The 25,184-nt window shown below is 43.3% G+C and overlaps 1 protein-coding gene across 1 annotated transcript; it reads left to right on the forward strand.

Moving 5' to 3' along the window:
• Positions 1 to 22,653: 22,653 nt before the first annotated feature.
• Positions 22,654 to 24,107, forward strand: LOC127348453 (probable indole-3-pyruvate monooxygenase YUCCA10). Its single transcript, XM_051374478.2, has 4 exons — positions 22,654 to 23,265; positions 23,389 to 23,622; positions 23,694 to 23,816; positions 23,915 to 24,107. Exons 1-4 carry the CDS (start codon positions 22,654 to 22,656, stop codon positions 24,092 to 24,094), a joined length of 1,149 nt encoding a protein of 382 aa, XP_051230438.1. The 3' UTR covers positions 24,095 to 24,107.
• Positions 24,108 to 25,184: the final 1,077 nt, after the last annotated feature.

Consider the following 25,184-nt stretch of genomic DNA (forward strand, 5'->3'; position numbering starts at 1 on the left):
GGGAGGAAGAGGTCAAAGATATCCCTCTCATGCAACCCTGCAACCACAAAGCAAGAAGTCTCTTGTGTCCCCAACACACCTAATAGGTGCACTAGTTCGGCGAAGAGATAGTGAAATACAGGTGGTATGAATATATATGAGCAGTAGAAACGGTGCCAGAAAATAGCTTGCTGGCGTGTAGTTGATGGTGGTAGTATTGCAGCAGTAGTAACACAGTGAAACAGTAAACAAGCAGTAGTAACGCAGCAGTATTTAGGAACAAGGCCTAGGGATTAGACTTTCACTAGTGGACACTCTCAACATTGATCACATAACAGAATAGATAAATGCATACTCTACACTCTTGTTGGATGATGAACACCATTGCGTAGGATTACACGAACCCTCAATGCCGGAGTTAACAAGCTCCACAATTAAATGTTCATATTTAAGTAACCTTTGAGTGTAAGATAGATCAAAAGACTAAACCAAGTACTAACATAGCATGCACACTGTCACCTTCATGCATATGTAGGAGGCATAGATCACATCAATACTATCATAGCAATAGTTAACTTCGCAATCTACAAGAGATCATGATCATAGCATAAACCAAGTACTAACACGGATGCACACACTGTCACCATTACACCGTGCAGGAGGAATAAAACTACTTTAATAACATTGCTAGAGTAGCACATAGAATAGTAGTGATACAAATACATTGCAATCATAAAGAGATATAAATAAGCACTTCACTATGCCATTCAACAGTGAATAAGTATTCTGTGAAATATAGCCTAAGAGACCCACACGGTGCACACACTGTCACCTTTACACGCGTGGGACAAGGAGTCTCCGGAGATCACATAAGTAAAACTCACTTGACTAGCATAATGACATCTAGATTACAAGCATCATCATATGAATCTCAATCATGTAAGGCAGCTCATGAGATTATTGTATTGAAGTACATAGGAGAGAGATGAACCACATAGCTACCGGTACAGCCCCGAGCCTCGATGGAGAACTACTCCCTCCTCATGGGAGCAGCAGCGGTGATGAAGATGGCGGTGGAGATGGCAGCGGTGTCGATGGAGGAGCCTTCCGGGGGCACTTCCCCGTTCCGGCGGCGTGCCGGAACAGAGACTCTGTCCCGGATCTTGGCGTCGCGATGGCGGCGGCTCGGAAGGTTTCGTGGGTTTCGTCCAACGTATCGGGTTTTCGATCCAGGGGCTTTATATAGGCGAAGAGGCAGCGCGGAGGGTCGAAGGGCGACGACACCATAGGGCGGCGCGGCCAGGGGCCTGGGCCGCGCCGGCCTATGGTCTGGGGGCCCAGTGCCCCCTCCGGTCCTTCCCGGGTGTTACGGATGCTTCCGGTGAAAATAGGAACTTGGGCGAAGATTTCGTCCTATTCAGAGAAAATTTTGATAATAGGATTTCTGAAACCAAAAACAGCAGAAAACAGGAACTGGCACTTCGGCATCTTGTTAATAGGTTAGTTCCAGAAAATGCACGAATATGACATAAAGTGTGCATAAAACATGTAGATAACATCAATAATGTGGCATGGAACATAAGAAATTATCGATACGTTGGAGACGTATCACCGGCCCCCTCCCCTTGGCCCCTCATTATATAGGTGGAACCCCCAAGTGTTGGACTACAAGTCTTCGAATAAGACCCCAACCCAAAACCTTCCATGTTGTAGGGAAACCTACCCAAGGTGGGACTCCCACCTCAAGTGGGATTCCCAGCCTTCCATGAGGGGGGTGGCCGGCCCCCTTGGTGGAGTCCACCTTGGACTACCCCCTCTAGGGTTGGTCGGCCATGGGTGGTGGAGTCCCTTCGGGACTCCGCCTTCCAAAGGGAATTCTTCCGGACTTTTCTAGAACCTTCTAGAACCTTCCATAAATTCACCGGATCATTTTCAAACTTATAAAATGACTTCCTATATATGAATCTTATTCTCCGGACCATTCCGGAAATCCTCGTGATGTCCGGGATCCCATCTGAAACTCCGAAAAAAACTTCGAACTCCATTCCATATTCAAGTTCTACTATTACAACATCAAACCTTAAGTGTGTCACCCTACGGTTCGCGAACTATGTGGACATGGGTGAGAACTCTCTCCGACCAATAACCAATAGCGGGATCTGGAGATCCATAATGGCTCCCACATATTCAACGATGACTTAGTGATCGAATGAACCATTCACATACGATACCAATTCCCTTTGTCACGCGATATTTTACTTGTCCGAGGTTTGATCATCGGTATCTCTCTATACCTTGTTCAACCTCGTCTCCTGACAAGTACTCTTTACACGTACCGTGGTATGTGGTATCTTATGAACTTATTCATATGCTTGCAAGACATTTAGACGACATTCCACCGAGAGGGCCCAGAGTATATCTATCCGTCATCGGGATGGACAAATCCCACTGTTGATCCATATGCCTCAACTCATACTTTCCGGATACTCAATCCCACCTTTATAACCACCCATTTACGAAGTGGCGTTTGATGTAATCAAACTACCTTTCCGGTATAAGTGATTTATATGATCTCATGGTCGAAAGGACTAGGTAACTATGTATCGAAAGCTTATAGGAAATAACTTAATGATGTGATCTTATGCTACGCTTAATTGGGTGTGTCCATTACATCATTCATATAATGACATAACCTTGTTATTAATAACATCCAATGTTCATGATTATGAAACTAATCATCTATTAATCAACAAGCTAGTTAAGAGGCTTACTAGGGACTCATAGTTGTTTACATAACACACATGTATCAATGTTTCGGTTAATACAATTATAGCATGGTATATAAACATTTATCATAAACATAAAGATATATAATAACCACTTTTATTATTGCCTCTTGGGCATATCTCCAACAAATTGAACTTAATGACTTGATCTTATGCTACGCTCATTTGGGTGTGTTTCCATTATATCATTCAACCAATGACATAACCTTGTTATTAATAACATCCAATGTTCATGATCACGAAACCATGATCATCCATTAATCAACAAGCTAGTTATACAAGAGGCTTACTAGGGACTCCTTGTTGTTTACATAACACACATGTATCAATGTTTCGATTAATATAATTATAGCATGGTATGCAAACATTTATCATAAACACAAAGATATTATAATAACCATTTTATTATTGCCTCTTGGGCATATCTCCAACAGTCTCCCACCTGCACTAGAGTCAATAATCTAGATTACATTGTAAGGTACCTAACACCCATGGCATTCTGGTGTTGGTCATGCTTTGCCCTAGGGAGAGCTTTAGTCGACGGATCTGCAACATTCAGATCTCTGTGTACTTTGCAAATCTCTACTTCACCATCTTCGATGTACTCGCGAATCGAATGAAAATGCAGCTTGATATGCTTTACCTTCTTGTGTGACCTTGGTTCCTTTGCATTGGCGATGGCACCCGTGTTGTCACAATAAATGACTAACGGGTCCAATGCACTAGGAACCACACCAAGCTCAACAATGAACCTCTTCATCCATACCGCTTCCGATGAAGACTCTGAAGCCGCTATATATTCAGATTATGTTGAAGATTTCGCCATCGTGCACTGCTTGGAACTACTCCAGCTTACTGCCACACCATTCAATATAAACACGTACCCAGACTGAGACTTAGAGTCATCAGGATCGGTGTTCCAACTTTCATCGGTGTAACTGGTTACAACGAGCTCTTGGTCACCGCCATAACAAAGAAACATATCCTTAGTCCTTTTCAAGTACTTCAGGATATTCTTGACCGCTGTCCAGTGTTCCATTCCTGGATCACTTTGATATCTGCTGGTCAAACTAACAGCATGTGCGATATCCGGTCTAGTACACAGCATGGCATACATGATAGAGCCTACTGCCGAGGCATAGGGAATCTTGCTCATCCTCTCTCTTTCATCTGCCGTAGCCGGACCTTGAGTCTTACTCAAGACCTTACCTGGCAACATAGGCAAGAACCGTTTCTTGCTTTCGTCCATTCTAAACTTCTTTAGAATCTTGTCCAGGTATGTACTCTATGAAAGGCCTATTAGGCGTCTTGATCTATCTCTATAAATCTTGATGCCTAAAATGTACATTGCTTCACCTAGGTCTTTCATTGAAAAAGACTTATTCAAATAACCATTAACGCTGCTTAATAGTTCTATATCATTCCCAATTAATAATATGTCATCTACATATAATATCAGGAACGCTACAAAGCTCCCACTCACTTTCTTGTAAATACAAGACTCAACATGAGTCCGTATAAACCCGAAGTCTCTGATCACCTTATCAAAGCGTCGGTTCCAACTCCGGGATGCTTGCTTCAGTCCATAAATGGAACGCTGAAGTTTGCATACCTTGTCAGCATTTTTTGGATCGACAAAACCTTTGGGTTGTACCATATACAACTCTTCCTCAATGTCACCATTAAGGAACGCCGTTTTGACATCCATCTGCCAAATCTCATAATCGAAAAATGCAGCTATTGCTAACATAATCCTCACGGACTTTAGCTTCGCTACAGGTGAGAAAGTCTCATCATAGTCAACTCCTTGAATTTTTCGGAAACCCTTTGCGACAAGTCGAGCTTTATAGACAGTAATATTACCATCAGCATCTGTTTTTCTCTTGAAGATCCATTTATTCTCGATGGCCTTGCGGCTATCAGGTAAGTCTACCAAAGTCCATATTTTGTTATCATACATGGAACCCATTTCGGATTCCATGGCTTCTTGCCATTTTTTGGAATCTGGGCTCACCATTGCTTCTTCATACGTCGCAGGGTCCTCATCATTGTTATCCACAATCATGACATTTAGACAGGGATCATACCAATCAGGAGTGGTACGTTCCCTCGTCGATCTGCGATGTTCGGTAGCTTCCTCATTCGAAGTTTCATGATCATCATCATTAGATTCCTCTCCTATTGGTGCAGGCTGCGCAGGAACATCTTCCGGCACTGCGCTACTCTGATCTACGAGAGAAGGTTCATCAACCTCGTCGAGTTCTACTTTCCTTCCAGTCACTTCTTTCGTGAGAAACTCCTTCTCAAGAAAGGATCCGTTCTTGGAAAAAAAATATTTTGCCTTCGGATCTGTGATAGAAAGTGTACCCAATTGTTTCTTTAGGGTATCCTATGAAGACGCATTTCTTCGCTTTGGGTTCTAGCTTGTCAGGCTGTAACTTCTTTACGTAAGCTTCGCAACCCCAAACTTTAAGGAAAGACAGCTTAGGTTTCTTCCCAAACCATAATTCATATGGTTTCGTTTCAACGGATTTAGATGGTGCCCTATTTAAAGTGAATGTGGCTATCTCTAATGCATAACCCCAAAACGATAACGGCAAATCAGTAAGAGACATCATAGACCGAACCATATCTAAGAGAGTTCGATTACGACGTTCGGACACACCATTACGCTGTGGTGTTCCCGGCGGTGTCAACTGTGAAAGTATTCCGCATTTCTTTAAATGCATGCCAAACTCATAACTTAGATATTCGCCTCCACGATCAGAACGCAGAAACTTAATCTTCTTGTTACGTTGATTTTCTACTTCACTTTGGAATTCCTTGAACTTCTCAAAAGTCTCGGACTTATGTTTCATAAAGTAAATATACCCATATCTACTAGAATCATCCGTGAAGGTTGGAACATAACGATAACCACCACGCAATGCTACACTCATTGGTCCGCGCACATCGGTATGTATGATTTCCAATAAGTCTGTAGCTCGCTCCATTGTACCAGAAAATGGAGTCTTCGTCATTTTTCCCATTAGACATGCTTCGCATCTGTCAAGTGACTCAAGAAGTCCATCGGAATGGAGTTTCTTCATGCGCTTCACTCCAATATGACCAAGACGACAGTGCCACATATAAGTAGAATTATCATTCAATTTAATTCGCTTAGCATCAATGTTATGAACATGTGTATCACTACTATCGAGATTTAACAAGAATAAACCATTCATCTCAGGTGCATGGCCATAAAAGGCATTACTCATATAAATTGAACAACCATTATTCTCAGACTTAAACGAATAACCGTCTTGCATTAAACAAGATCCAGATATAATGTTCATGCTCAACGCAGGTACCAAATAACAATTATTGAGGTTTAAAATTAATCCTGAAGGTACATGTAGAGGGAGCGTGCCGAAGGCGATCACATCGACCTTGGATCCATTTCCAACGTGCATCGTCACCTCGTCCCTCGTCAGGCTTCGTTTATTCCGCAGTTCCTGTTTCGAGTTACAAATGTGAGCAACTGAACCAGTATCAAATACCCAGGCACTACTACGAGAACCAGTAAGATAGACATCAATAACATGTATATCAAATATACCTTTCTTCTTGACGTGGCCGCTCTTTAGATCGGCCAAGTATTTGGAGCAATTACGCTTCCAGTGCCCCTTCCCCTGGCAGTAATAGCACACAGTCTCAGGCTTAGGACCAGCTTTAGGCTTCTCAGGAGGCGCCGCAACTTTCTTGCCGCCCTTCTTGAAGTTGCCCTTGTTAGGCTTGCCCTGCTTCTTGAAACTGGTGGTCTTGTTGACCATCAACACTTGGTTCTCCTTCCGTATTTCTACTTCAGCAGATTTTAGCATGGAGAAGAGTTCAGGTAAATCTTTGTTCATGTTATGCATGTTGTAGTTCATCACGAAGTTCTTGTAATTTGGTGGCAGTGATTGAAGGACACGATGAATACCCACCTGGTTAGGGATCATCATCCCCAAGTCACTGAGCTTCTTCGCGTGTACGTACATGGCGAACACGTGCTCACTAACGGAACTGCCCTCTTCCATCATACAGCCAAAGAACTGTTTCGAGGCCTCATAGCTCTCCACGGCCGCATGAGTTTCAAAGATAACCTTGAGCTCACGCATCCTCTCTCAAGGGTCGTGGTGCTCAAAACGCTTTTGGAGCTCTGCCTCTAGGCTGCACAGGATGGCACACTGAACTTCGAAGTACCGAGTCACTTGAGTCTCGTAAACATTCTTTACGTCCTCGGATACAGCAGGAGGTGGTGGGGGACCTAGCGGTGCATCGAGCACATATTGCAGGTTTCCACCAGTGAGGAAAATCCTCACGGTACGGAACCAGCCGATCAGTGAAGTTGCTACCATTGCTCTTAAGCTTTTCTTTCTCTAGGAACTGGTTAAAATTGATGGAGGGGGGCGCCATGATCTACAACATATTTGCAAAAAATTTAGACTAAGTTTATGATAAAATGAGTTCAATTTTAATTCTTAAATTAACTAGGTGAACTCCCACTCAAAACAACATCCCTCACATTGTCTTGGTGATTACACAAACCAAATCCACTACACCAAGTCCAATCTTCACGAGAAAAGATGTAGCTTCAAAGGCGAACACTCAAAGTGTTCATCATATCATTCATATGACTCATGCTCTACCTTTTGGTATCCCGTTACCCGAGACCATGTCTGTAGATGCTAGGCTCGTCAAGGCAACTTTAGTATCCGCGTGTGCAAATCTGGCTTGCACCCGTTGTATGCACATGTAGAGTCTATCACACCCGATCATCACGAGATGCTTCGAAACGACAAGTCTTAGCAACGGTGCATACTAAGGATGAACACTTTATTATCTTGATATTTAGTGAGAGGGATCATCTTATAATGCTACCGTCGCGATCTAAGCAAAATAAGATGCATAAAAGGATTAACATCACATGCAATTCATAATGTGTGATATGATATGGCCTTTCTTCTTGTGCTTTTGATCTCCATCTCCAAAGCACGGACATGATCTCCATCATCACCAGCATGGCGTCAAGGTCAGTGGCACCGCTTCATGGTTGTCCATCACTTATAGCTACTATAACAACTACTTGAAATAAAGCTATTACATGATGAATAGACACGCAGGTCTTTAACAAAAATTAAAAAAACCATTAGGCTCCTGCCGGTTGCCATAATACAAAAATGAACATCTCATACATCAAATATAATCATCATCACATTATGGCCATATCACATCACCAACCCTGCAAAAACAAGTAGACGCCTCTAATTTGGTTTGCTTATTTTACGTGGTTTAGGGTTTTCGAGTAAGATCCAATCTACCTACGAACATGAACCACAACGGTGATACTAGTGTTGACAATAGAAAGTGCAAATTGGAATTTTCACTATGGTGGGAGAGACAGACACCCGCAAAGCCACTTATGCAATACAAGTTGCATGTCAAGCGTGGAGCAAGTCTCATGAAACGCGGTCATGTAAAGTTAGCCCGGGCCGCTTCATCCCACCATCCCGCAAGATGCAAAGTACACAAACTAAAGAAACAAAAGCATCAAAGCTCACAAAACCATTGTGTTCTACTCGTGCAACAGATCTATGCATAGACATGGCTCTGATACCACTGATGGGTTCGTTGCATGGAAAACAAAAAAATTCCTACCGCAAAGACGAATAAATCCAAGATCTATGAAGACGCATTTCTTTGCTTTGGGTTCTAGCTTGTCAGGCTGTAACTTCTTTACGTAAGCTTCGCAACCCCAAACTTTAAGGAACGACAGCTTAGGTTTCTTCCCAAACCATAATTCATATGGTTTCGTTTCAACGGATTTAGATGGTGCCCTATTTAAAGTGAATGTGGCTATCTCTAATGCATAACCCCAAAACGATAACGGCAAATCGGTAAGAGACATCATAGACCGAACCATATCTAAGAGAGTTCGATTACGACGTTCAGACACACCATTACGCTGTGGTGTTCCCGGCGGTGTCAACTGTGAAAGTATTCCGCATTTCTTTAAATGCATGCCAAACTCATAACTTAGATATTCGCCTCCGCGATCAGAACGCAGAAACTTAATCTTCTTGTTACGTTGATTTTCTACTTCACTTTGGAATTCCTTGAACTTCTCAAAAGTCTCGGACTTATGTTTCATAAAGTAAATATACCCATATCTACTAGAATCATCCGTGAAGGTTGGAACATAACGATAACCACCACGCAATGCTACACTCATTGGTCCACGCACATCGGTATGTATGATTTCCAATAAGTCTGTAGCTCGCTCCATTGTACCAGAAAATGGAGTCTTCGTCATTTTTTCCATTAGACATGCTTCGCATCTGTCAAGTGACTCAAAGTCAAGTGACTCAAGAAGTCCATCGGAATGGAGTTTCTTCATGCGCTTCACTCCAATATGACCAAGACGACAGTGCCACATATAAGTAGAATTATCATTCAATTTAATTCGCTTAGCATCAATGTTATGAACATGTGTATCACTACTATCGAGATTTAACAATAATAAACCATTCATCTCAGGTGCATGGCCATAAAAGGCATTACTCATATAAATCGAACAACCATTTTTCTCAGACTTAAACGAATAACCGTCTTGCATTAAACAAGATCCAGATATAATGTTCATGCTCAACGCAGGTACCAAATAACAATTATTGAGGTTTAAAATTAATCCCGAAGGTACATGTAGAGGGAGCGTGCCGACGGCGATCACATCGACCTTGGATCCATTTCCAACGTGCATCGTCACCTCGTCCCTCGCCAGGCTTCGTTTATTCCGCAGTTCCTGTTTCGAGTTACAAATGTGAGCAACTGAACCAGTATCAAATACCCAGGCACTACTACGAGAACTAGTAAGATAGACATCAATAACATGTATATCAAATATACCTTTCTTCTTGACGTGGCCGCTCTTTAGATCGGCCAAGTATTTGGAGCAATTACGCTTCCAGTGCCCCTTCCCCTGGCAGTAATAGCACACAGTCTCAGGCTTAGGACCAGCTTTAGGCTTCTCAGGAGGCGCCGCAACTTTCTTGCCGCCCTTCTTGAAGTTGCCCTTGTTAGGCTTGCCCTGCTTCTTGAAACTGGTGGTCTTGTTGACCATCAACACTTGGTTCTCCTTCCATATTTCTACTTCAGCAGATTTTAGCATGGAGAAGAGTTCAGGTAAATCTTTGTTCATGTTATGCATGTTGTAGTTCATCACGAAGTTCTTGTAATTTGGTGGCAGTGATTGAAGGACACGATGAATACCCAGCTGGTTAGGGATCATCATCCCCAAGTCACTGAGCTTCTTCGCGTGTACGTACATGGCGAACACGTGCTCACTAACGGAGCTGCCCTCTTCCATCATACAGCCAAAGAACTGTTTCGAGGCCTCATAGCTCTCCATGGCCGCATGAGTTTCAAAGATAACCTTGAGCTCACGCATCCTCTCTCAAGGGTCGTGGTGCTCAAAACGCTTTTGGAGCTCTGCCTCTAGGCTGCACAGGATGGCACACTGAACTTCGGAGTACCGAGTCACTCGAGTCTCGTAAACATTCTTTACGTCCTCGGATACTGCAGGAGGTGGTGGGGGACCTAGCGGTGCATCGAGCACATATTGCAGGTTTCCACCAGTGAGGAAAATCCTCACGGTACCGAACCAGCCGATCAGTGAAGTTGCTACCATTGCTCTTAAGCTTTTCTTTCTCTAGGAACTGGTTAAAATTGATGGAGGGGGGCGCCATGATCTACAACATATTTGCAAAAAGTTTAGACTAAGTTTCTGATAAAATGAGTTCAATTTTAATTCTTAAATTAACTAGGTGAACTCCCACTCAAAACAACATCCCTCGCATTGTCTTGGTGATTACACAAACCAAATCCACTACACCAAGTCCAATCTTCACGAGAAAAGATGTAGCTTCAAAGGCGAACACTCAAAGTGTTCATCATATCATTCATATGACTCATGCTCTACCTTTCGGTATCCCGTTACCCGAGACCATGTCTGTAGATGCTAGGCTCGTCAAGGCAACTTTAGTATCCGCGTGTGCAAATCTGGCTTGCACCCGTTGTATGCACATGTAGAGTCTATCACACCCGATCATCACGAGATGCTTCGAAACGACAAGTCTTAGCAACGGTGCATACTAAGGATGAACACTTTATTATCTTGATATTTAGTGAGAGGGATCATCTTATAATGCTACCGTCGCGATCTAAGCAAAATAAGATGCATAAAAGGATTAACATCACATGCAATTCATAATGTGTGATATGATATGGCCTCTCTTCTTGTGCTTTTGATCTCCATCTCCAAAGCACGGACATGATCTCCATCATCACCAGCATGGCATCAAGGTTAGTGGCACCGCTTCATGGTTGTCCATCACTTATAGCTACTATTTTTTTTTGACCAAGAACTGTAGGGCAAAACCCCCACAGCAATTTATTAAAGCTTTTAACTGTACATAGACAAACTATTTACAAACAGAAAGGAGAAAAAGAAAGATTACAACAAAGAGTCAATCCATGATTTGAAAGAAGCAGAATGCTTATCCTTGACTCTATGCACATGCAAAGAGGCTTCATGCACAAACTGTGCCTTCCAAGATCCAAAAGAAGGTCTAATGTGCTCAAAAATTTTGCTGTTCCTTTGCTTCCAAATAAGCCAGCATGCCAGAATAACCACTTCTGCAAAGAAAGGTTTAGCAAACTCCTTCCTGGCTTGAAAAAACATGCCTTCAATGGTGTCTCCTTGTGGCCAATCCACCTTTAGATAGGACCAAACTCTTCTGCTAAAATTACAGTCGAAAAACAAATGAATCCAATCTTCTGTCTGGTTAGCATGGCACAGAACACATGTATAATCATTAGTGACATGCCAGTTCCTTCTTCTCAACATATCACGTGTATTCAGCCTATCACTTATCAGCAGCCAAGCAAAAACCTTTATCCTTAGGACTACCTTACTCCTCCAGATCCAGCAATGTAGTTTACTGTTTGGTATATGAGAGAAACAGTACTGATAATATAAATGTGAAGTAAAAACTCCCTCCTTCCAGATAGTTTTCCAAACATCTTTCCCATCCTCAGCAATCTGTACTGTATCCAAAAAGTCTTGCATAGCAATGTATTCTCCATAAGCCTGCTGTGATAATGGAAGATAAAAGAGAGATGACCTATCTTCACAAAGCTTCACTTCCTTTACTGATAGCAGTGGGTTGAGAGCAAAAGAGTGTAATCTTGGAAACTGCTTTGAAGGCACAATGCCATTCCAATTATCATTCCAGAAAAGAACAGAGTCACCACATCCAACAGAAACAGTACAAACTTCTCTATATTTATCCACCAACTTCATAATATCTCTCCACCAAAAGGAACCACATAAATTTGTTGCCTGTGGGACTCCATTTGGATAATAGTTCCAAACCAATTTCACCCATGGAATTTCCTCTTTATTATAAAACTTGTGTAAATGCTTCATAAGAAGAGCATCATTTTGTTTCTCAAAATCCATAATTCCCAGACCACCCTTTTCTTTTGGCTTACAGATCATGTCCCAAGCAGCAAGTGATTTCCCTTTTGAATCAGATTTCCTATCACTCCATAGACAGTGTCTAATTATTCTGTTCAACTGTTTTATGATTCCAGGTGGTATATCAAGAGAGCATAGGAAGAAAATGGGCATTGAGCTCAAGCAAGATCTTATCAACTGCAATCATCCTCCATATGCTAGAAAAGTAGATGTAGCTACCAACCTCCTTTCTAGTCTATCCACCAGAGGCATTAAATCTTGAATCTTTGGCCTAGTTGTTCCCAAAGGGAGCCCAAGATATGTAAATGGCATTCCCTGGACAGTACAACCAAAAACCTGAGCCAGACTACTTGCCTGATCATCTGAGATATTTATAGGCAGCAAACAAGATTTATGGTAATTCACATATAGACCTGTTGATTTACTGAAATCATTCAAAGCCTCTTTAAGAACCAGTAACTGTGCCTCATCTGCTTGCATAATTAACAAAGTGTCATCAGCATACTGCAGGATGGGAAAATCAGGATCCCCAGTAATTATAGGAAGTTGGATCAAATTATTGTGCAACAGATTATTGACCACTGACTGCAAGACATCTCCCCCCAAGACATACAGAAGTGGGGAAAGAGGATCCCCCTGTCTGACACCCCTTTTACATTTAAACTGCTTCCCAGGCACACCATTAAGCAAAACAGAGGAAGAACCAGAGGTAAGAAAATCTTTGACCCATCTTAACCATTGTTCATTAAACCCCTTATGCCTCAAAATCTGCAACAGAGCTTCATGCTCAATAGTATCAAAAGCCTTCTCAAAATCCAATTTCAGAATTATGCAAGGAGCACCAGTAGATTTACACTGGTAAATATATTCAAAAGCCCAAGCCACACAATCATGAATAGTCCTATTCTTGATGAAACCATACTGATTTTTATGTAAGCATTGGATAATGACATCTTGCAATCTATCAGCTGCCATTTTGGTGAGAAACTTCAGACAGCAGTTTGTTAAAGAAATAGGTCTATAATCATTGATCTTCTCAGGGCTATGACATTTTGGGATCAAAGTAATGTAAGAAGTATTTATAACAACTATAACAACTACTTGAAATAAAGCTATTACATGATGAATAGACATGCAGGTCTTTAACAAAAATTAAAAACAACCATTAGGCTCCTGCCAGTTGCCATAATACAAAAATGAACATCTCATACATCAAATATAATCATCATCACATTATGGCCATATCACATCACCAACCCTGCAAAAACAAGTAGACGCCTCTAATTTGGTTTGCATATTTTATGTGGTTTAGGGTTTTCGAGTAAGATCCAATCTACCTACGAACATGAACCACAACGGTGATACTAGTGTTGACAATAGAAAGTGCAAATTGGAATCTTCACTATGGTGGGAGAGACAGACACCCGCAAAGCCACTTATGCAATACAAGTTGCATGTCAAGCGTGGAGCAAGTCTCATGAAACGCGGTCATGTAAAGTTAGCCCGGGCCGCTTCATCCCACCATCCCGCAAGATGCAAAGTACACAAACTAAAGCAACAAAAGCATCAAAGCCCACAAAACCATTGTGTTCTACTCGTGCAACAGATCTATGCATAGACATGGCTCTGATACCACTGATGGGTTCGTTGCATGGAAAACAAAAAATTTCCTACCGCAAAGACGAATAAATCCAAGATCTAATCTATGGAAAAGCCAAGATCTAATCTACAAGATCGGAGCAACGAGATGGAGATGAGACTAACCCTTGAAGATTCCAAATCCTACGAGATTAATCTCGTTATTGGAGTAGACGATCATTCCGGTGCTGCAATCCGGCAGCACTTCCGTACTCTGTCGCGCGTACGGTGTCGATGAAGCCCCTTCCTCTCCCCGTTCCAATGGGCAGCGGAGGTGTGGTAGATCTCCACGGAATCCCAGCAGCACGACGGCGTGGTGGTGGTGGTGGAGAAGAATTACTTCAGGGCTTCGCCTAAGCCTGAGCAGCGTATGGAGGAGGAAGAGAGGGGGGCGGCTAGGGTTGGAAGGATGGGTGTGGTGGCCGGCCACCCCCTCCCCTATTTATATAGGGGGAGGGGTCATCCTAGGGTTCCCCCTTGGCCCCACCTATCCCTTGGCCGGCGCATGAGGGGGGGACTTTTCTTCCCCCTCAAGCCTTCCCCTTATCTCTTCATTTAAACACTTTATTTTAGAGATAGATCTTATCTCTAGATTTAAACCATTTAAATTTAGAGATGGATCTTATCTCTAATGGGTAGGCCGGCCTGGGCCCACATGTCATAGTGGGCAGGCCCCACCATGCCATGTGGTGCCTATGTGGCCTCTCCCGGGGTGGTGGGCCCACTTGTGGCCCTCTAGAACCTTCTAGAAGCTCCGGTCGAAACACCGGACTTTTTCCCGAACCCCGGAAAATGACTTCCCTTATATGAATCTTATTCTCCGGACCATTCCGGACCTCTTCGTGATATCCTGGATCCCATCCGAGACTCCGAACAAAAACTTCGGACTCCATCTCATATTCCGAATCTACTTATGAGACATCGAACCTTAAGCGCGTCACCCTACGGTTCGCGAACTATGCAGACATGGTCGAGACTCCTCTCCGAGCAATAAACAATAGCGAGATCTGGAGATCCATATTGGCTCCCACATATTCAACGATGACTTTAGTGATCGATTGAACCATTTACATATGATGTCGATTCCCTTTGTCTCGCGATATTTTACTTGTCCGAGGTTCGATCATCGGTATCTCCATACCTTGTTCAACCTCGTTACCGACAAGTACTCTTTACTCGTACCGTGGTATGTCATCTCTTATGATCCAATCATATGCTTGCAAGCTAATCAGACGACATTCCACCGAGAGGGCCCAGAGTATATCTATCTGTCATCGGGATGGACAACTCCCACTATTGATCCATATGCCTCAACTCACACTTTCCGAATACTTAATCCCATCTTTATAACCACCCATTTACGCAATGGCATTTGATGTAATCAAAGTACCCTTCCGGTGTAAGTGATTTACATGATCTCATGGTCGAAGGACTAAGGCAACTATGTATCGAAAGCTTATAGCAAATTGAACTTAATGACTTGATCTTATGCTACACTCATTTGGGTGTGTGTCCATTATATCATTCAACCAATGACATAACCTTGTTATTAATAACATCCAATGTTCATGATCACGAAACCATGATCATCCATTAATCAACAAGCTAGTTATACAAGAGGCTTACTAGGGACTCCTTGTTGTTTACATAACACACATGTATCAATGTTTCGGTTAATACAATTCTAGCATGGTATGCAAACATTTGTCATAAACACAAAGATATTATAATAACCACTTTATTATTGCCTCTTGGGCATATCTCCAACAGTAGCGTGGTAGAAAAGAATCTGCACTATATCCCGGGCCCTCCAGGGCCGTTTGGGGTGCGAGAAATTTAACCTATGCCTCACTGTTGTGGGTATACTTTATGGGTATATCAACGACATGGCCTAGACCCGGCAAGCCCGGGTGGCCCACAGACGGTGATGTGGCATGTGGCCCATCGGGCGGCCCAGTTGATGTAGATCATGATGGATGAAGACATGAAGTCCAGCCGAGGAATCAGGAGCCGGATCTTAACCGACCTACGAAGGAGGCCGGATCCGTGAAGGCCCATGAAGTGTCCGGATCCAGTACGACAGTAAGGGAAGGCGGATCCTTGACATGCACGGCAATGTAATATTCCGTAGTTAGGCAACTTGTATTCCGGCTAGGACTCTCCGTGTAAACCCTAGATCCGAGTGCCTTTATAAGCTAGATCCTGGGAGCCCTAGAGGGACAACCACAACTCATTGTAACAACGCGAAAGCGCCCAGATAATTCCAGACAAGCAGCAGTAGGCGCTATCATCGTGTAGGTGTTCCGAAGCTGGGTAACTCGCGTACCACCATCCCGAGGACCCTCCGCCCAATGGGTAACGACAATAACGGACCGCTCGGGTCGTTCCTGTAACATCCAAAGTTTTAAACAAACAAAGAAGAAAATGAATTTCCCTTTTTCCAAAAATTGGAGCCAACAAAAACTTTAATTGCATTACTTGGTGTGCATGGTGATCATGCATATATGTAGTGCTTTTCCATGTTTGTTGTGTGAAATGTTTGGAAATGATCTTAAACCCTAAACCTTGCTCTTTGGAGTCAAAAAGAAACAAAGCAAAAGAAAAATACAAAAAAGGCATATGTGAGATTATGGCTATTTTTGCAAATAATGACCTATGCCATATTTACTTTACCAAAATGGTTGTTAACCATTATTAAACTAAACCTAACACTCAATGAACCCAAAACAATGACCTTTGGTCAAAGAAAAAGAAAATAAAATAAAAAAATGGAATTCACATATGAGCCTATGGACACTTTTGCAAATCTTAACCTAGGCCATTTTACTTTGTGTTGATGGTTTGGAAACAATACTAAACTCAAAATAATAACATTTGAATCAAAAAAATGCAAAACAAATCAAAAGAAAAATCAAAATCAAGTCACATATGATAATGGTCATATGTGACAATTTTAACATGTTACCCACTTTGGGCCCCTGTGGTTATTCATTTCTAAACCAAAATTGCTCAACTCTTTGAACCTCATCCAATACCTCATCAAGGTGAACACTTTTGGTGTTGACCAACCTTGCAAATTCATTTTCAAATTCTTATTATAAGCAACCAAAGTGACAACATTGAATCAGATTCTAGATCACCTCACATTTGAATTTCACCAAAACACTTCTAAAATTCAAACCAAGGCGAGCAAGAGGTGCCAAATATTAATTGAATCACACCCATAAAAGATTTTGTCCAAATTCAAAGTTGAATTTCTTGGGGCCATTTCATCGAACACATGGTGTGCACCAATCTGCCAACTCAATACATCTCTTTATCCAATGGATTTTTGACTAAACCATCTGTGCTTAGGTCACCACTCACTCCCTCTTGGACCTCCTGGACAATGCCAAGCCTTTACAACCACTGTTCCTTGAAAGAAATGACCATGCCAACCTATGTCATGCACTCATGTCAACCCTCTCTCCACTCCTCTCTAGCCTCACCAACCATGTCAAATAGACAGCACACACTCCCCTGGTCATGCTCATGCACGCCATTGGCCAAGGAGAGCACCACATCGCCCTGGCCAGGACGTGCCCACGACGCCCAGACGAGCCAAGACGCGCACGGACACGTCCCTGGACACGCCAGAGCGTTGCCTCGCCCCGTTGACTCCGTCCTCCCCTCGCCCTCTCCTCTCGGCCACGCCATCACCATGACACCAGCAACCGCCCAGACATCCCCATTGGGCCGCGCGAGCCCTGTAGCCGCCGTCACCGTCGACGATCTTCGCCACGGTACATCACGGCCGCATGACGATGACGACCGCCACCGTCCACCATTTTCGATGCCATGACGCATGTCCTGCTCGCCATGACACCCTGAACAGCTCTGCGTCCTCGCCCGAGCCTCTCCGCCGCTGTGGCATCATCGACGACGGCGACCTGCCTGTGCCGCCCTGCCCTCTCGCTCGCTATAAATAGAGGCATCCTCAGCACGATTTCTTCACGCCCTCTCACTCACCACTCCTCACTGAGCCTCCTCCACTCCTCGCGCCTCCACATTGCCCTCTCCCTCGCTGGAATTTCATCGGAGACCGCCGCACTAGTAGCAAGACGGAGACGACGATTCCGTCCACCCCCGGAGCTGCCACGACCACCGTTGGCTTCCTCATCGTCCGCAACGTCGCCCTGCTTCATCGCCGACGATCGCCGGAGCTCCGGTGAGTCTCCGACCCCCTAGGCTCGCCGCGGCCAGGGTTGGATCTCGTCGGAGACGACGACGACCGTGCGTCGTTCGATCCCCTTCTAATCATGCGGCTCACCTCGCGAGTACCGTTTCGGTGTGTTAAGAGTCGCTGACAGGTGGAGCCCCTTGTCAGGCGGCCCGTGCGCATGAGACGCGTAGTTGGGCCGGCCTGCTCCTCTTTTTTCTCTTTGGCCCATTAACGTCCCGCCGAAGCCCACCGTTTGAATTTCGTTTAATTCGATTTATTCAAATCCAATATTGGTGCTGTGTTTGAAATTGAATAAAAACAAATCTACTGATCCAATTGAGTTGATTCAAATTGTGTGTGAAAGTAGATGAAAAGATCTAGCCAACCCCACTGGTCTCAACCCTTGTTTCGTTATAGATCACTTGCAATAAAAATGACAAGGCAGTACCTTTTCAAAATTCAAACATTTATTTAAAATCAACCATAAATTATTTTGAGTTAATTCCAACTCTCATAAATCACATTTCAAAAAATCTAATTGTTTATGCAAAAATATGACATAGTTATTTCATCTGAACATGGGCTAGATTCAAATAATGGCCATGTGGCCATTTCTAGCTCATTTAAATTATTTCAAAAATAGTATTTAAATTCTATGGGATATAGCATCTCATTTAAATCACTTTCACAAGTAACTCAATGTGAGGTGATGACATTAGTCTTCACGACCCCATATGTTACTACTTGAGAAAATTAAATCATTTCCAAAGTGGTATTTAAATGGTATGAGATGTAGTATCTCATTTAAATCATTTTCCCAAATGGTAAATATGAAGTGTTGACTTTGGTCAACATGATCTCATACTTATTATTTGAGGATATTAAATCTTAATAATATTCAATGAGAGGAAATTATTTCTCAAAGGAAATAAATAGAAACCCTAATAAATATTTCAATGAGAGGAAAATATTTTTCTTAAAAGGAAACAAAGCCAACCACCATGTTAATAATGTTGCGATGCTAGATTAGCTTGTATGATCCCTTTGAGTGTTAAGTCTAGTACTTAAGTATTGTTTGGTGATTGTTACCTCGTATCCGTTTATAGACGCTAGTACCGAAGGCTACAAGGAAGAGGAGGTCTTCTACGAAGAAGAAGAGGAACACTTCTACAACTATACCACTCAAGGCAAGCTATTACCAATACAAGATCCCATACTACAAGCTATACCTTTGCAAGATACTCTTGCAATATTATGGTGTTTCTGGATTTATCCAAGCCCAAGTTTTTATCTTGCAATCATTTACTTTGTTTACCAAGGCTTTTGTCTTATAGTTGATTTGGTCTAGAGATGGAATACTACAAGAGCATCACATTTAGCCTAGCTGAAATTTAGTTAGCACCCCTCATGACTAGTTGCTAGTGCTAAGGACAAAATCTTGATCACTCTGGATGGGAACACTTGAGTCAAATGATTTTTGAAAACCTTGGAATGATGAGTCATTCTATTGAAAGTTTTGGAAGGTGAATATGACTTTTGGTGAACGAGGTGACTCTTTGACAAAAACTGATGGTTGGGTTCGGATGCGATACCATTCCAATTTTTAAGTACCCCCACAATACCTGAATCTGGGTAGGGCTTAACTGGAAACTTATGTATGTTAGTACGGGTTCCCTCTGAACAAGCGTCATAGGGGTTATGCCGAGGCTGCCTCCGTTGAAAGTGAAATGACGTGAAATAAGGTGAATGTCCTACCCAAGCCCTTTGCAGTTCCCAGGATGGCGGTTTGCCATGGCTGGGAGGCCAAACTCATAGGGAGAGGTGCCTATACTAGGGTATGTAATTGAAAGGTTATGATTGGTAGTCCACACACTGAGTGTGATAAATCAGGGCCAGTTACCCCTGACGGATTATTGCAATTATTGTGGCAAAAGTGGGCGACCTCTGCAGAGTGTTAAACTATTCGAATAGCCGTGTCCGCGGTCATGGACAGTTGGAAAGGCCATACTGTTCCGTCATCAAAACTTTTCAAAACATGACTGGTGACTTGTGACTTGAACTTGAATTGTGACTTTGACTTGACTACCACCAAGTTGTGGGAATGACACTAATGTTCCCACTTGAGTAATTTTTGACAAGTAAGGAGTCTTTGACTATCAAAGTGTTTGAGAAATAAAACTGGCTTTATGAAAATAAACCTAGAAGCTTAGAACCATGATTAGAGCTATTAGTACTTCTATTAGTGATAGTTTGCGAGTACTTTAAAAGTACTCACGGCTTTGTCCTTGGCTATTCAAATGGCCAGACTATGAAGAGGAGAACCAGTACCAGGAGGATGGACAGCAGGACGTCTATGATAACTAGGACTACTTCCTGACGTCAGCGTTGTATGTGGAATAGATGGGCCGCTACTACGTTTCTTCCGCTATGTGCTATGTATTTGAACTTTAGATCAATTGTTGTATCAAGACTGGATCATGTGATCCTTTGGTGTAAGACTATGATGGTTTGTAATGAATGATGTTCTGTGATATCAATCTATTATGTCTCGCAAAAACAATATTCCTGGGATTGCGATGTATGGCATAATAGGCATCTGGACTTAGAAATCCGGGTGTTGACAGTTCCCCTCCAGGGCGACTCGGGGCGGAACCCTAGCCCCCACCGCCGCCGTCTTCCCCTCCCCCTCCTCCCCCTCCACGTCCCCGGAGGCTGCTGCCGGCGAAGCCGGGCGCGACCGGTGATGGGGGCGGCGGGGATCCTCACGTGGACCCCTGGTGCGGCGGATGGAGGCTCGCCTCCGCACTGGGGGGTGGCCCCAACACTTGGAGGATGATGGCGGCGCGGCCCTCTCGCCAGGCGGGCGGCGATGGCGGCGGTGGCGTGGCCCTGGTATCTGGTGGCGCAGCTTCTCCTCACTTCCTCGCCGACGGGCGGGCGGTGATAGGGCGGCGGCGCGGTCGTCTCCTTTCGTCCTCGCTTCGGTATCGCTGGGCAGGCGGTGATGGGGACGGATCTCGTACTACTCCTCCTCAAGGTCTGGGACCACGACACCAAGGGCGGCGGCCCTCGATGGCGGGGACGGCGTCGACCTGGTGGCAGGTGGCGGGCGTTTGGTGCCACTGATCGTGGCACCGCGGTGGTGGTCTTCTCTCTCGCCGAAGGAGATCGGCTAGTTGTGTGGATAGCTGTGGCGGATCGCGATCCGTCGCCTAGGTCCCGATGGCGAGGCGCAGCTGCCGGTGAAAGCCGGCCCGGACTTCGGTCATGGCGGATGATGGCGGCGTGTTTCGTCGTTACCTTGTTGAAGGCATTGTCTCTGCAGTCTGCATTCTTCGCATGAGCCGCTCCAAGGGAAACCCTAGATCCGGGTCTCCTAGATCGGAAGATGGCGGTGCGCAACGCTGTTCTTCCTGTTGGGGGCATCGTTTTTGGAGCAGACAACGGATGGCGGTGGTGCTGAGGTGGAGCGGTGTGCTTTTGCTGTGTCGGCGTCGCCGTGTCGCCACGACATGGTGTAGTGGTGTCTCGGGACAAATGCAGTGTGATGGACTCGCACAGGATGGTGGAGTCGTCTGGCGTCGTGGCGGCATCGATGGCAGGCCTGGCATGGTCAATGCGATGATCTCTCTTGAAGATGGAGTCGAGGAAGACGGCAGTAGCAACTTCTATGGCGTGTGCGTTGGCGTATGCAGATAGTCTGCTTGACTGAATGTGCTTCTCATCTGCTATTGGACGGCCTGGGAAGCCATTTGGTTTTTGGTTGATGTGAGTTGGTGAACTGTCACCCCCTTCATCCCTCTGTAGGTTTAGCGAGGTGGCTTCGAGTTTGATTTTTTGTATTGCTCTTGTAAGGTGTTGTGAATAATCTAATAAAAAAGCTGTGTGCATCCCTTGGATGCAGAAGCTGGGGCGATATTTTCCCCATTTCGGAAAAAAAAACTATATCCCTGGCCCTGGCAGTGGCACTAGGTAATAAAATAATATTAAAAAAATCGGGTCAAAATGTTTGGAAACATTGACTCGTCCTTATCCTCTCAAGTACAGTAAAGGTAAGAAATATTTGGACAATATACATAGATACTCTGAATAAATCTTCATCTCGGGAGTATTTTCATTGACGATGATACAAAAGGAAGGAACATTAATCAACTATACGCAAATATAGTGTAAGTTTCCAAAAGAATGTATATAGATTGCGTTTCCTGCCTATTCCCCGTACCAGGTTGTCTTCCCACCAACAACGCCAGTTATAACATTCTATATCTAGAGGAACTAGATAGACCAGGTAGTATGCACCTTTTTCTGCACCTAGTCACAAAATAGAACAGGTAGGCAAAATTTACAAGTATATATATATATGTCTCATATGCAATTATCTCTTCCAAATATCCATTCAGCCAACAAGCAAACAAATACCTCTTCTTACTAAGTCCCCTAGCCTACCACCGCACCCATATCCCACAACTTCGTGAAATCTTGTCTTCGTAATGGAGAATGTCGTCGTGTTGATTGTTGGTGCGGGTCCTGCAGGCCTCGCAACAGCAGCGTGCCTAACCCAATTCTCCATTCCTTACGTAATCGTCGAGCGTGAGGACTGCAGCGCGTCACTTTGGCGCAACCGCGCATACGACCGCTTGAAGCTGCATCTCGCAAAGGAGTTCTGTGAGTTACCACGCATGTCATATCCACCAGATGCACCAACATACATACCAAAAGCCCTATTTCTGAAGTACTTGGATGAATATATGGAGCGTTTCAATATTCAACCAAAGTATCTCACTAGCGTGGAGTCATCCAAATATGACGACGATAAGAAGTATTGGTCCATTGTGGCTCGTGACATGGTGGAGGGCACAACAATAAATTTTATTGCAAAGTTCCTTGTTGTGGCGAGTGGTGAGAATAGTGCAGAGAATATTCCTGAGATCCCTGAACTTCATAGTTTTCCGGGTGAGGTCATCCACTCGTCAAGATACAAGTCAGGCAAAAGCTTCTCAGGTAAGAGCGTGTTGGTCATTGGATCTGGCAACTCTGGGATGGAAATCGCTTACGACCTTGCGACACATGGTGCCAATACTTCGATTGTTATACGAAGCCCGGTATGTGCACTATATAATTTCAATTGGTCATAGGGATATAATTTCTTAGTATTATTACTACTAGAATGATATTTTATTTCTAGCATATTGTATCAGATGTGTGACAGTATTTTGTGGCTGCAGATTCATGTAATGACAAAGGAACTAATCCGGTTGGGGATGACACTAGCCCAGCATCTTCCCCTGAATCTAGTGGATAGCCTCCTTGTTATGGCGACAAAATACATATTTGGGGACCTATCAAGGCATGGCATCAGAATGCCAAAAATGGGTCCAATGACCCTCAAGTCAAAAACTGGCCGATCTGCTGTGATTGATGTTGGGACTGTCGGGTTAATAAAAAGAGGCATCATCAAAGTAAGTATATTTTGGAACATATATTTTGATTAACTATGCCAGTTTATTAATATTTACTTTACCTATTGCAGGTTGAAGGAAGCATTATTAAGATCATGGGCAACATAGTAAAATGTCAATCTGGGAATGAACCCCCATTTGATGCAATTGTGTTTGCAACTGGGTACAAGAGCACAACAAATATGTGGCTCAAGGTACTAACATAAACTTTTGAATTTTCCCAAGTCATATTTATATTTTTGCAACAATTATTAAATCTCCTAATCGAGCAATATATTATTTTTGAGCGCAGAATGGTGAGAGCATGTTAAATGATAATGGACTGCCAACCAAAGAATATCCAAATCACTGGAAAGGTGAAAATAGACTCTACTGTGCTGGGTTGGCAAGGAGAGGATTGGCTGGTATTGCTGCAGATGCTAAGAATATCGCTGATGACATTAAATCTGTTATACGCTCTATGTGCGGCTAAATTAGCTTTTATATGTAGTATAGCAGGCAAGTGCATTAGACTATTATACCTGTGAGACATGTTCATGTTAAGGCTCATATGTAGTAAGCTCTGCTCTTGGATATTATGGACAAGGGCATTCTAGTTCTATACTTGTTGTGTAAAAGGGCTTCATAACATTTGTTAAACTTACGATTGTCACATGTGTTCTAGTTACTGGAAAAAAATTATATATGCAAAAGTCCTGCGATGGTTTCTTTATGAAAGTTTCAGTGCCATGTTTATCCCCAACAGTGAACCTAGAGATAAACAAATCAGCCTCAACTCTACTGCATTATTCCCTAGAATCCATTTCAGGTACTGTGCTACTATTCATCATTCTTAAAATGACACAACATGATAAGAGTTATATACTGTATGAAAGCAGAATAGCAAGTGCATTACACTATTTATGCCTCCGAGACATTTTCATGTCAAGGCTCATATGTGCTAGGAGTAAGTTCCGCTCTTGTACATTATCATGAGGGATTTCTAGTTCTATACTCGTTCAGTAAAAGAGCTTCATAACTTGCGTTGAACTTACGGTTGTCAACCGTATTATATTTAGTTGGATTTATATATACAGAAGTCCTGTGATAAGTAGCGCGGTTTCTGTATTAAAAAAATTGGTTTCGTGTTTATCCCGATAACGAACCAGGAGGTACACATATCGGCCTCGACTCAACCGCATTATTCTCTACAATCCACTTCGGGTACTACACTGCTATTCATCAGTCTTAAAATGACGCTACGTGATGAGAGTTATTGTATGAAAGTAGAAGGGCCGTTGATTGTGGTAACTGTAAAATCCAATGTTAGAAGCTTCTACAAAAAATAATTTTAGGTATATCCTAGAATAAACAATTGTTGCACAAAATAACTAGTTCTTGAAGATGAATGCAACTCCTCATTTCGTCAATATGACATGCCCACCAATGCAAAGCTAGTTCTAGGAGAACTGAATTTTGACGTCACATAAATCAGTTTCTATATGTAGTTTAACATGGCCAGGTGTGGTTGTTGTTGATTACCCTTAGAAAGTGTGGTTGTTGATATCTTTGGGACACCTTCA

The sequence above is a fragment of the Lolium perenne genome, chromosome 4 (genome assembly GCF_019359855.2).
Source record: "Lolium perenne isolate Kyuss_39 chromosome 4, Kyuss_2.0, whole genome shotgun sequence".
NCBI classification, from domain to species: domain Eukaryota; kingdom Viridiplantae; phylum Streptophyta; class Magnoliopsida; order Poales; family Poaceae; genus Lolium; species Lolium perenne.

What these genes read in the sequence shown, in the direction of transcription:
- LOC127348453 (XM_051374478.2), top strand. Translation starts at nt 22,654, where the DNA reads ATGGAGAATGTCGTCGTGTTGATTGTTGGTGCGGGTCCTGCAGGCCTC. An exon ending in TAAAAAGAGGCATCATCAAA is followed by an intron (nt 23,623 to 23,693) that starts GTAAGTATATTT and finishes TACCTATTGCAG; the next exon opens with GTTGAAGGAAGCATTATTAA. An exon ending in CAACAAATATGTGGCTCAAG is followed by an intron (nt 23,817 to 23,914) that starts GTACTAACATAA and finishes TTTTGAGCGCAG; the next exon opens with AATGGTGAGAGCATGTTAAA.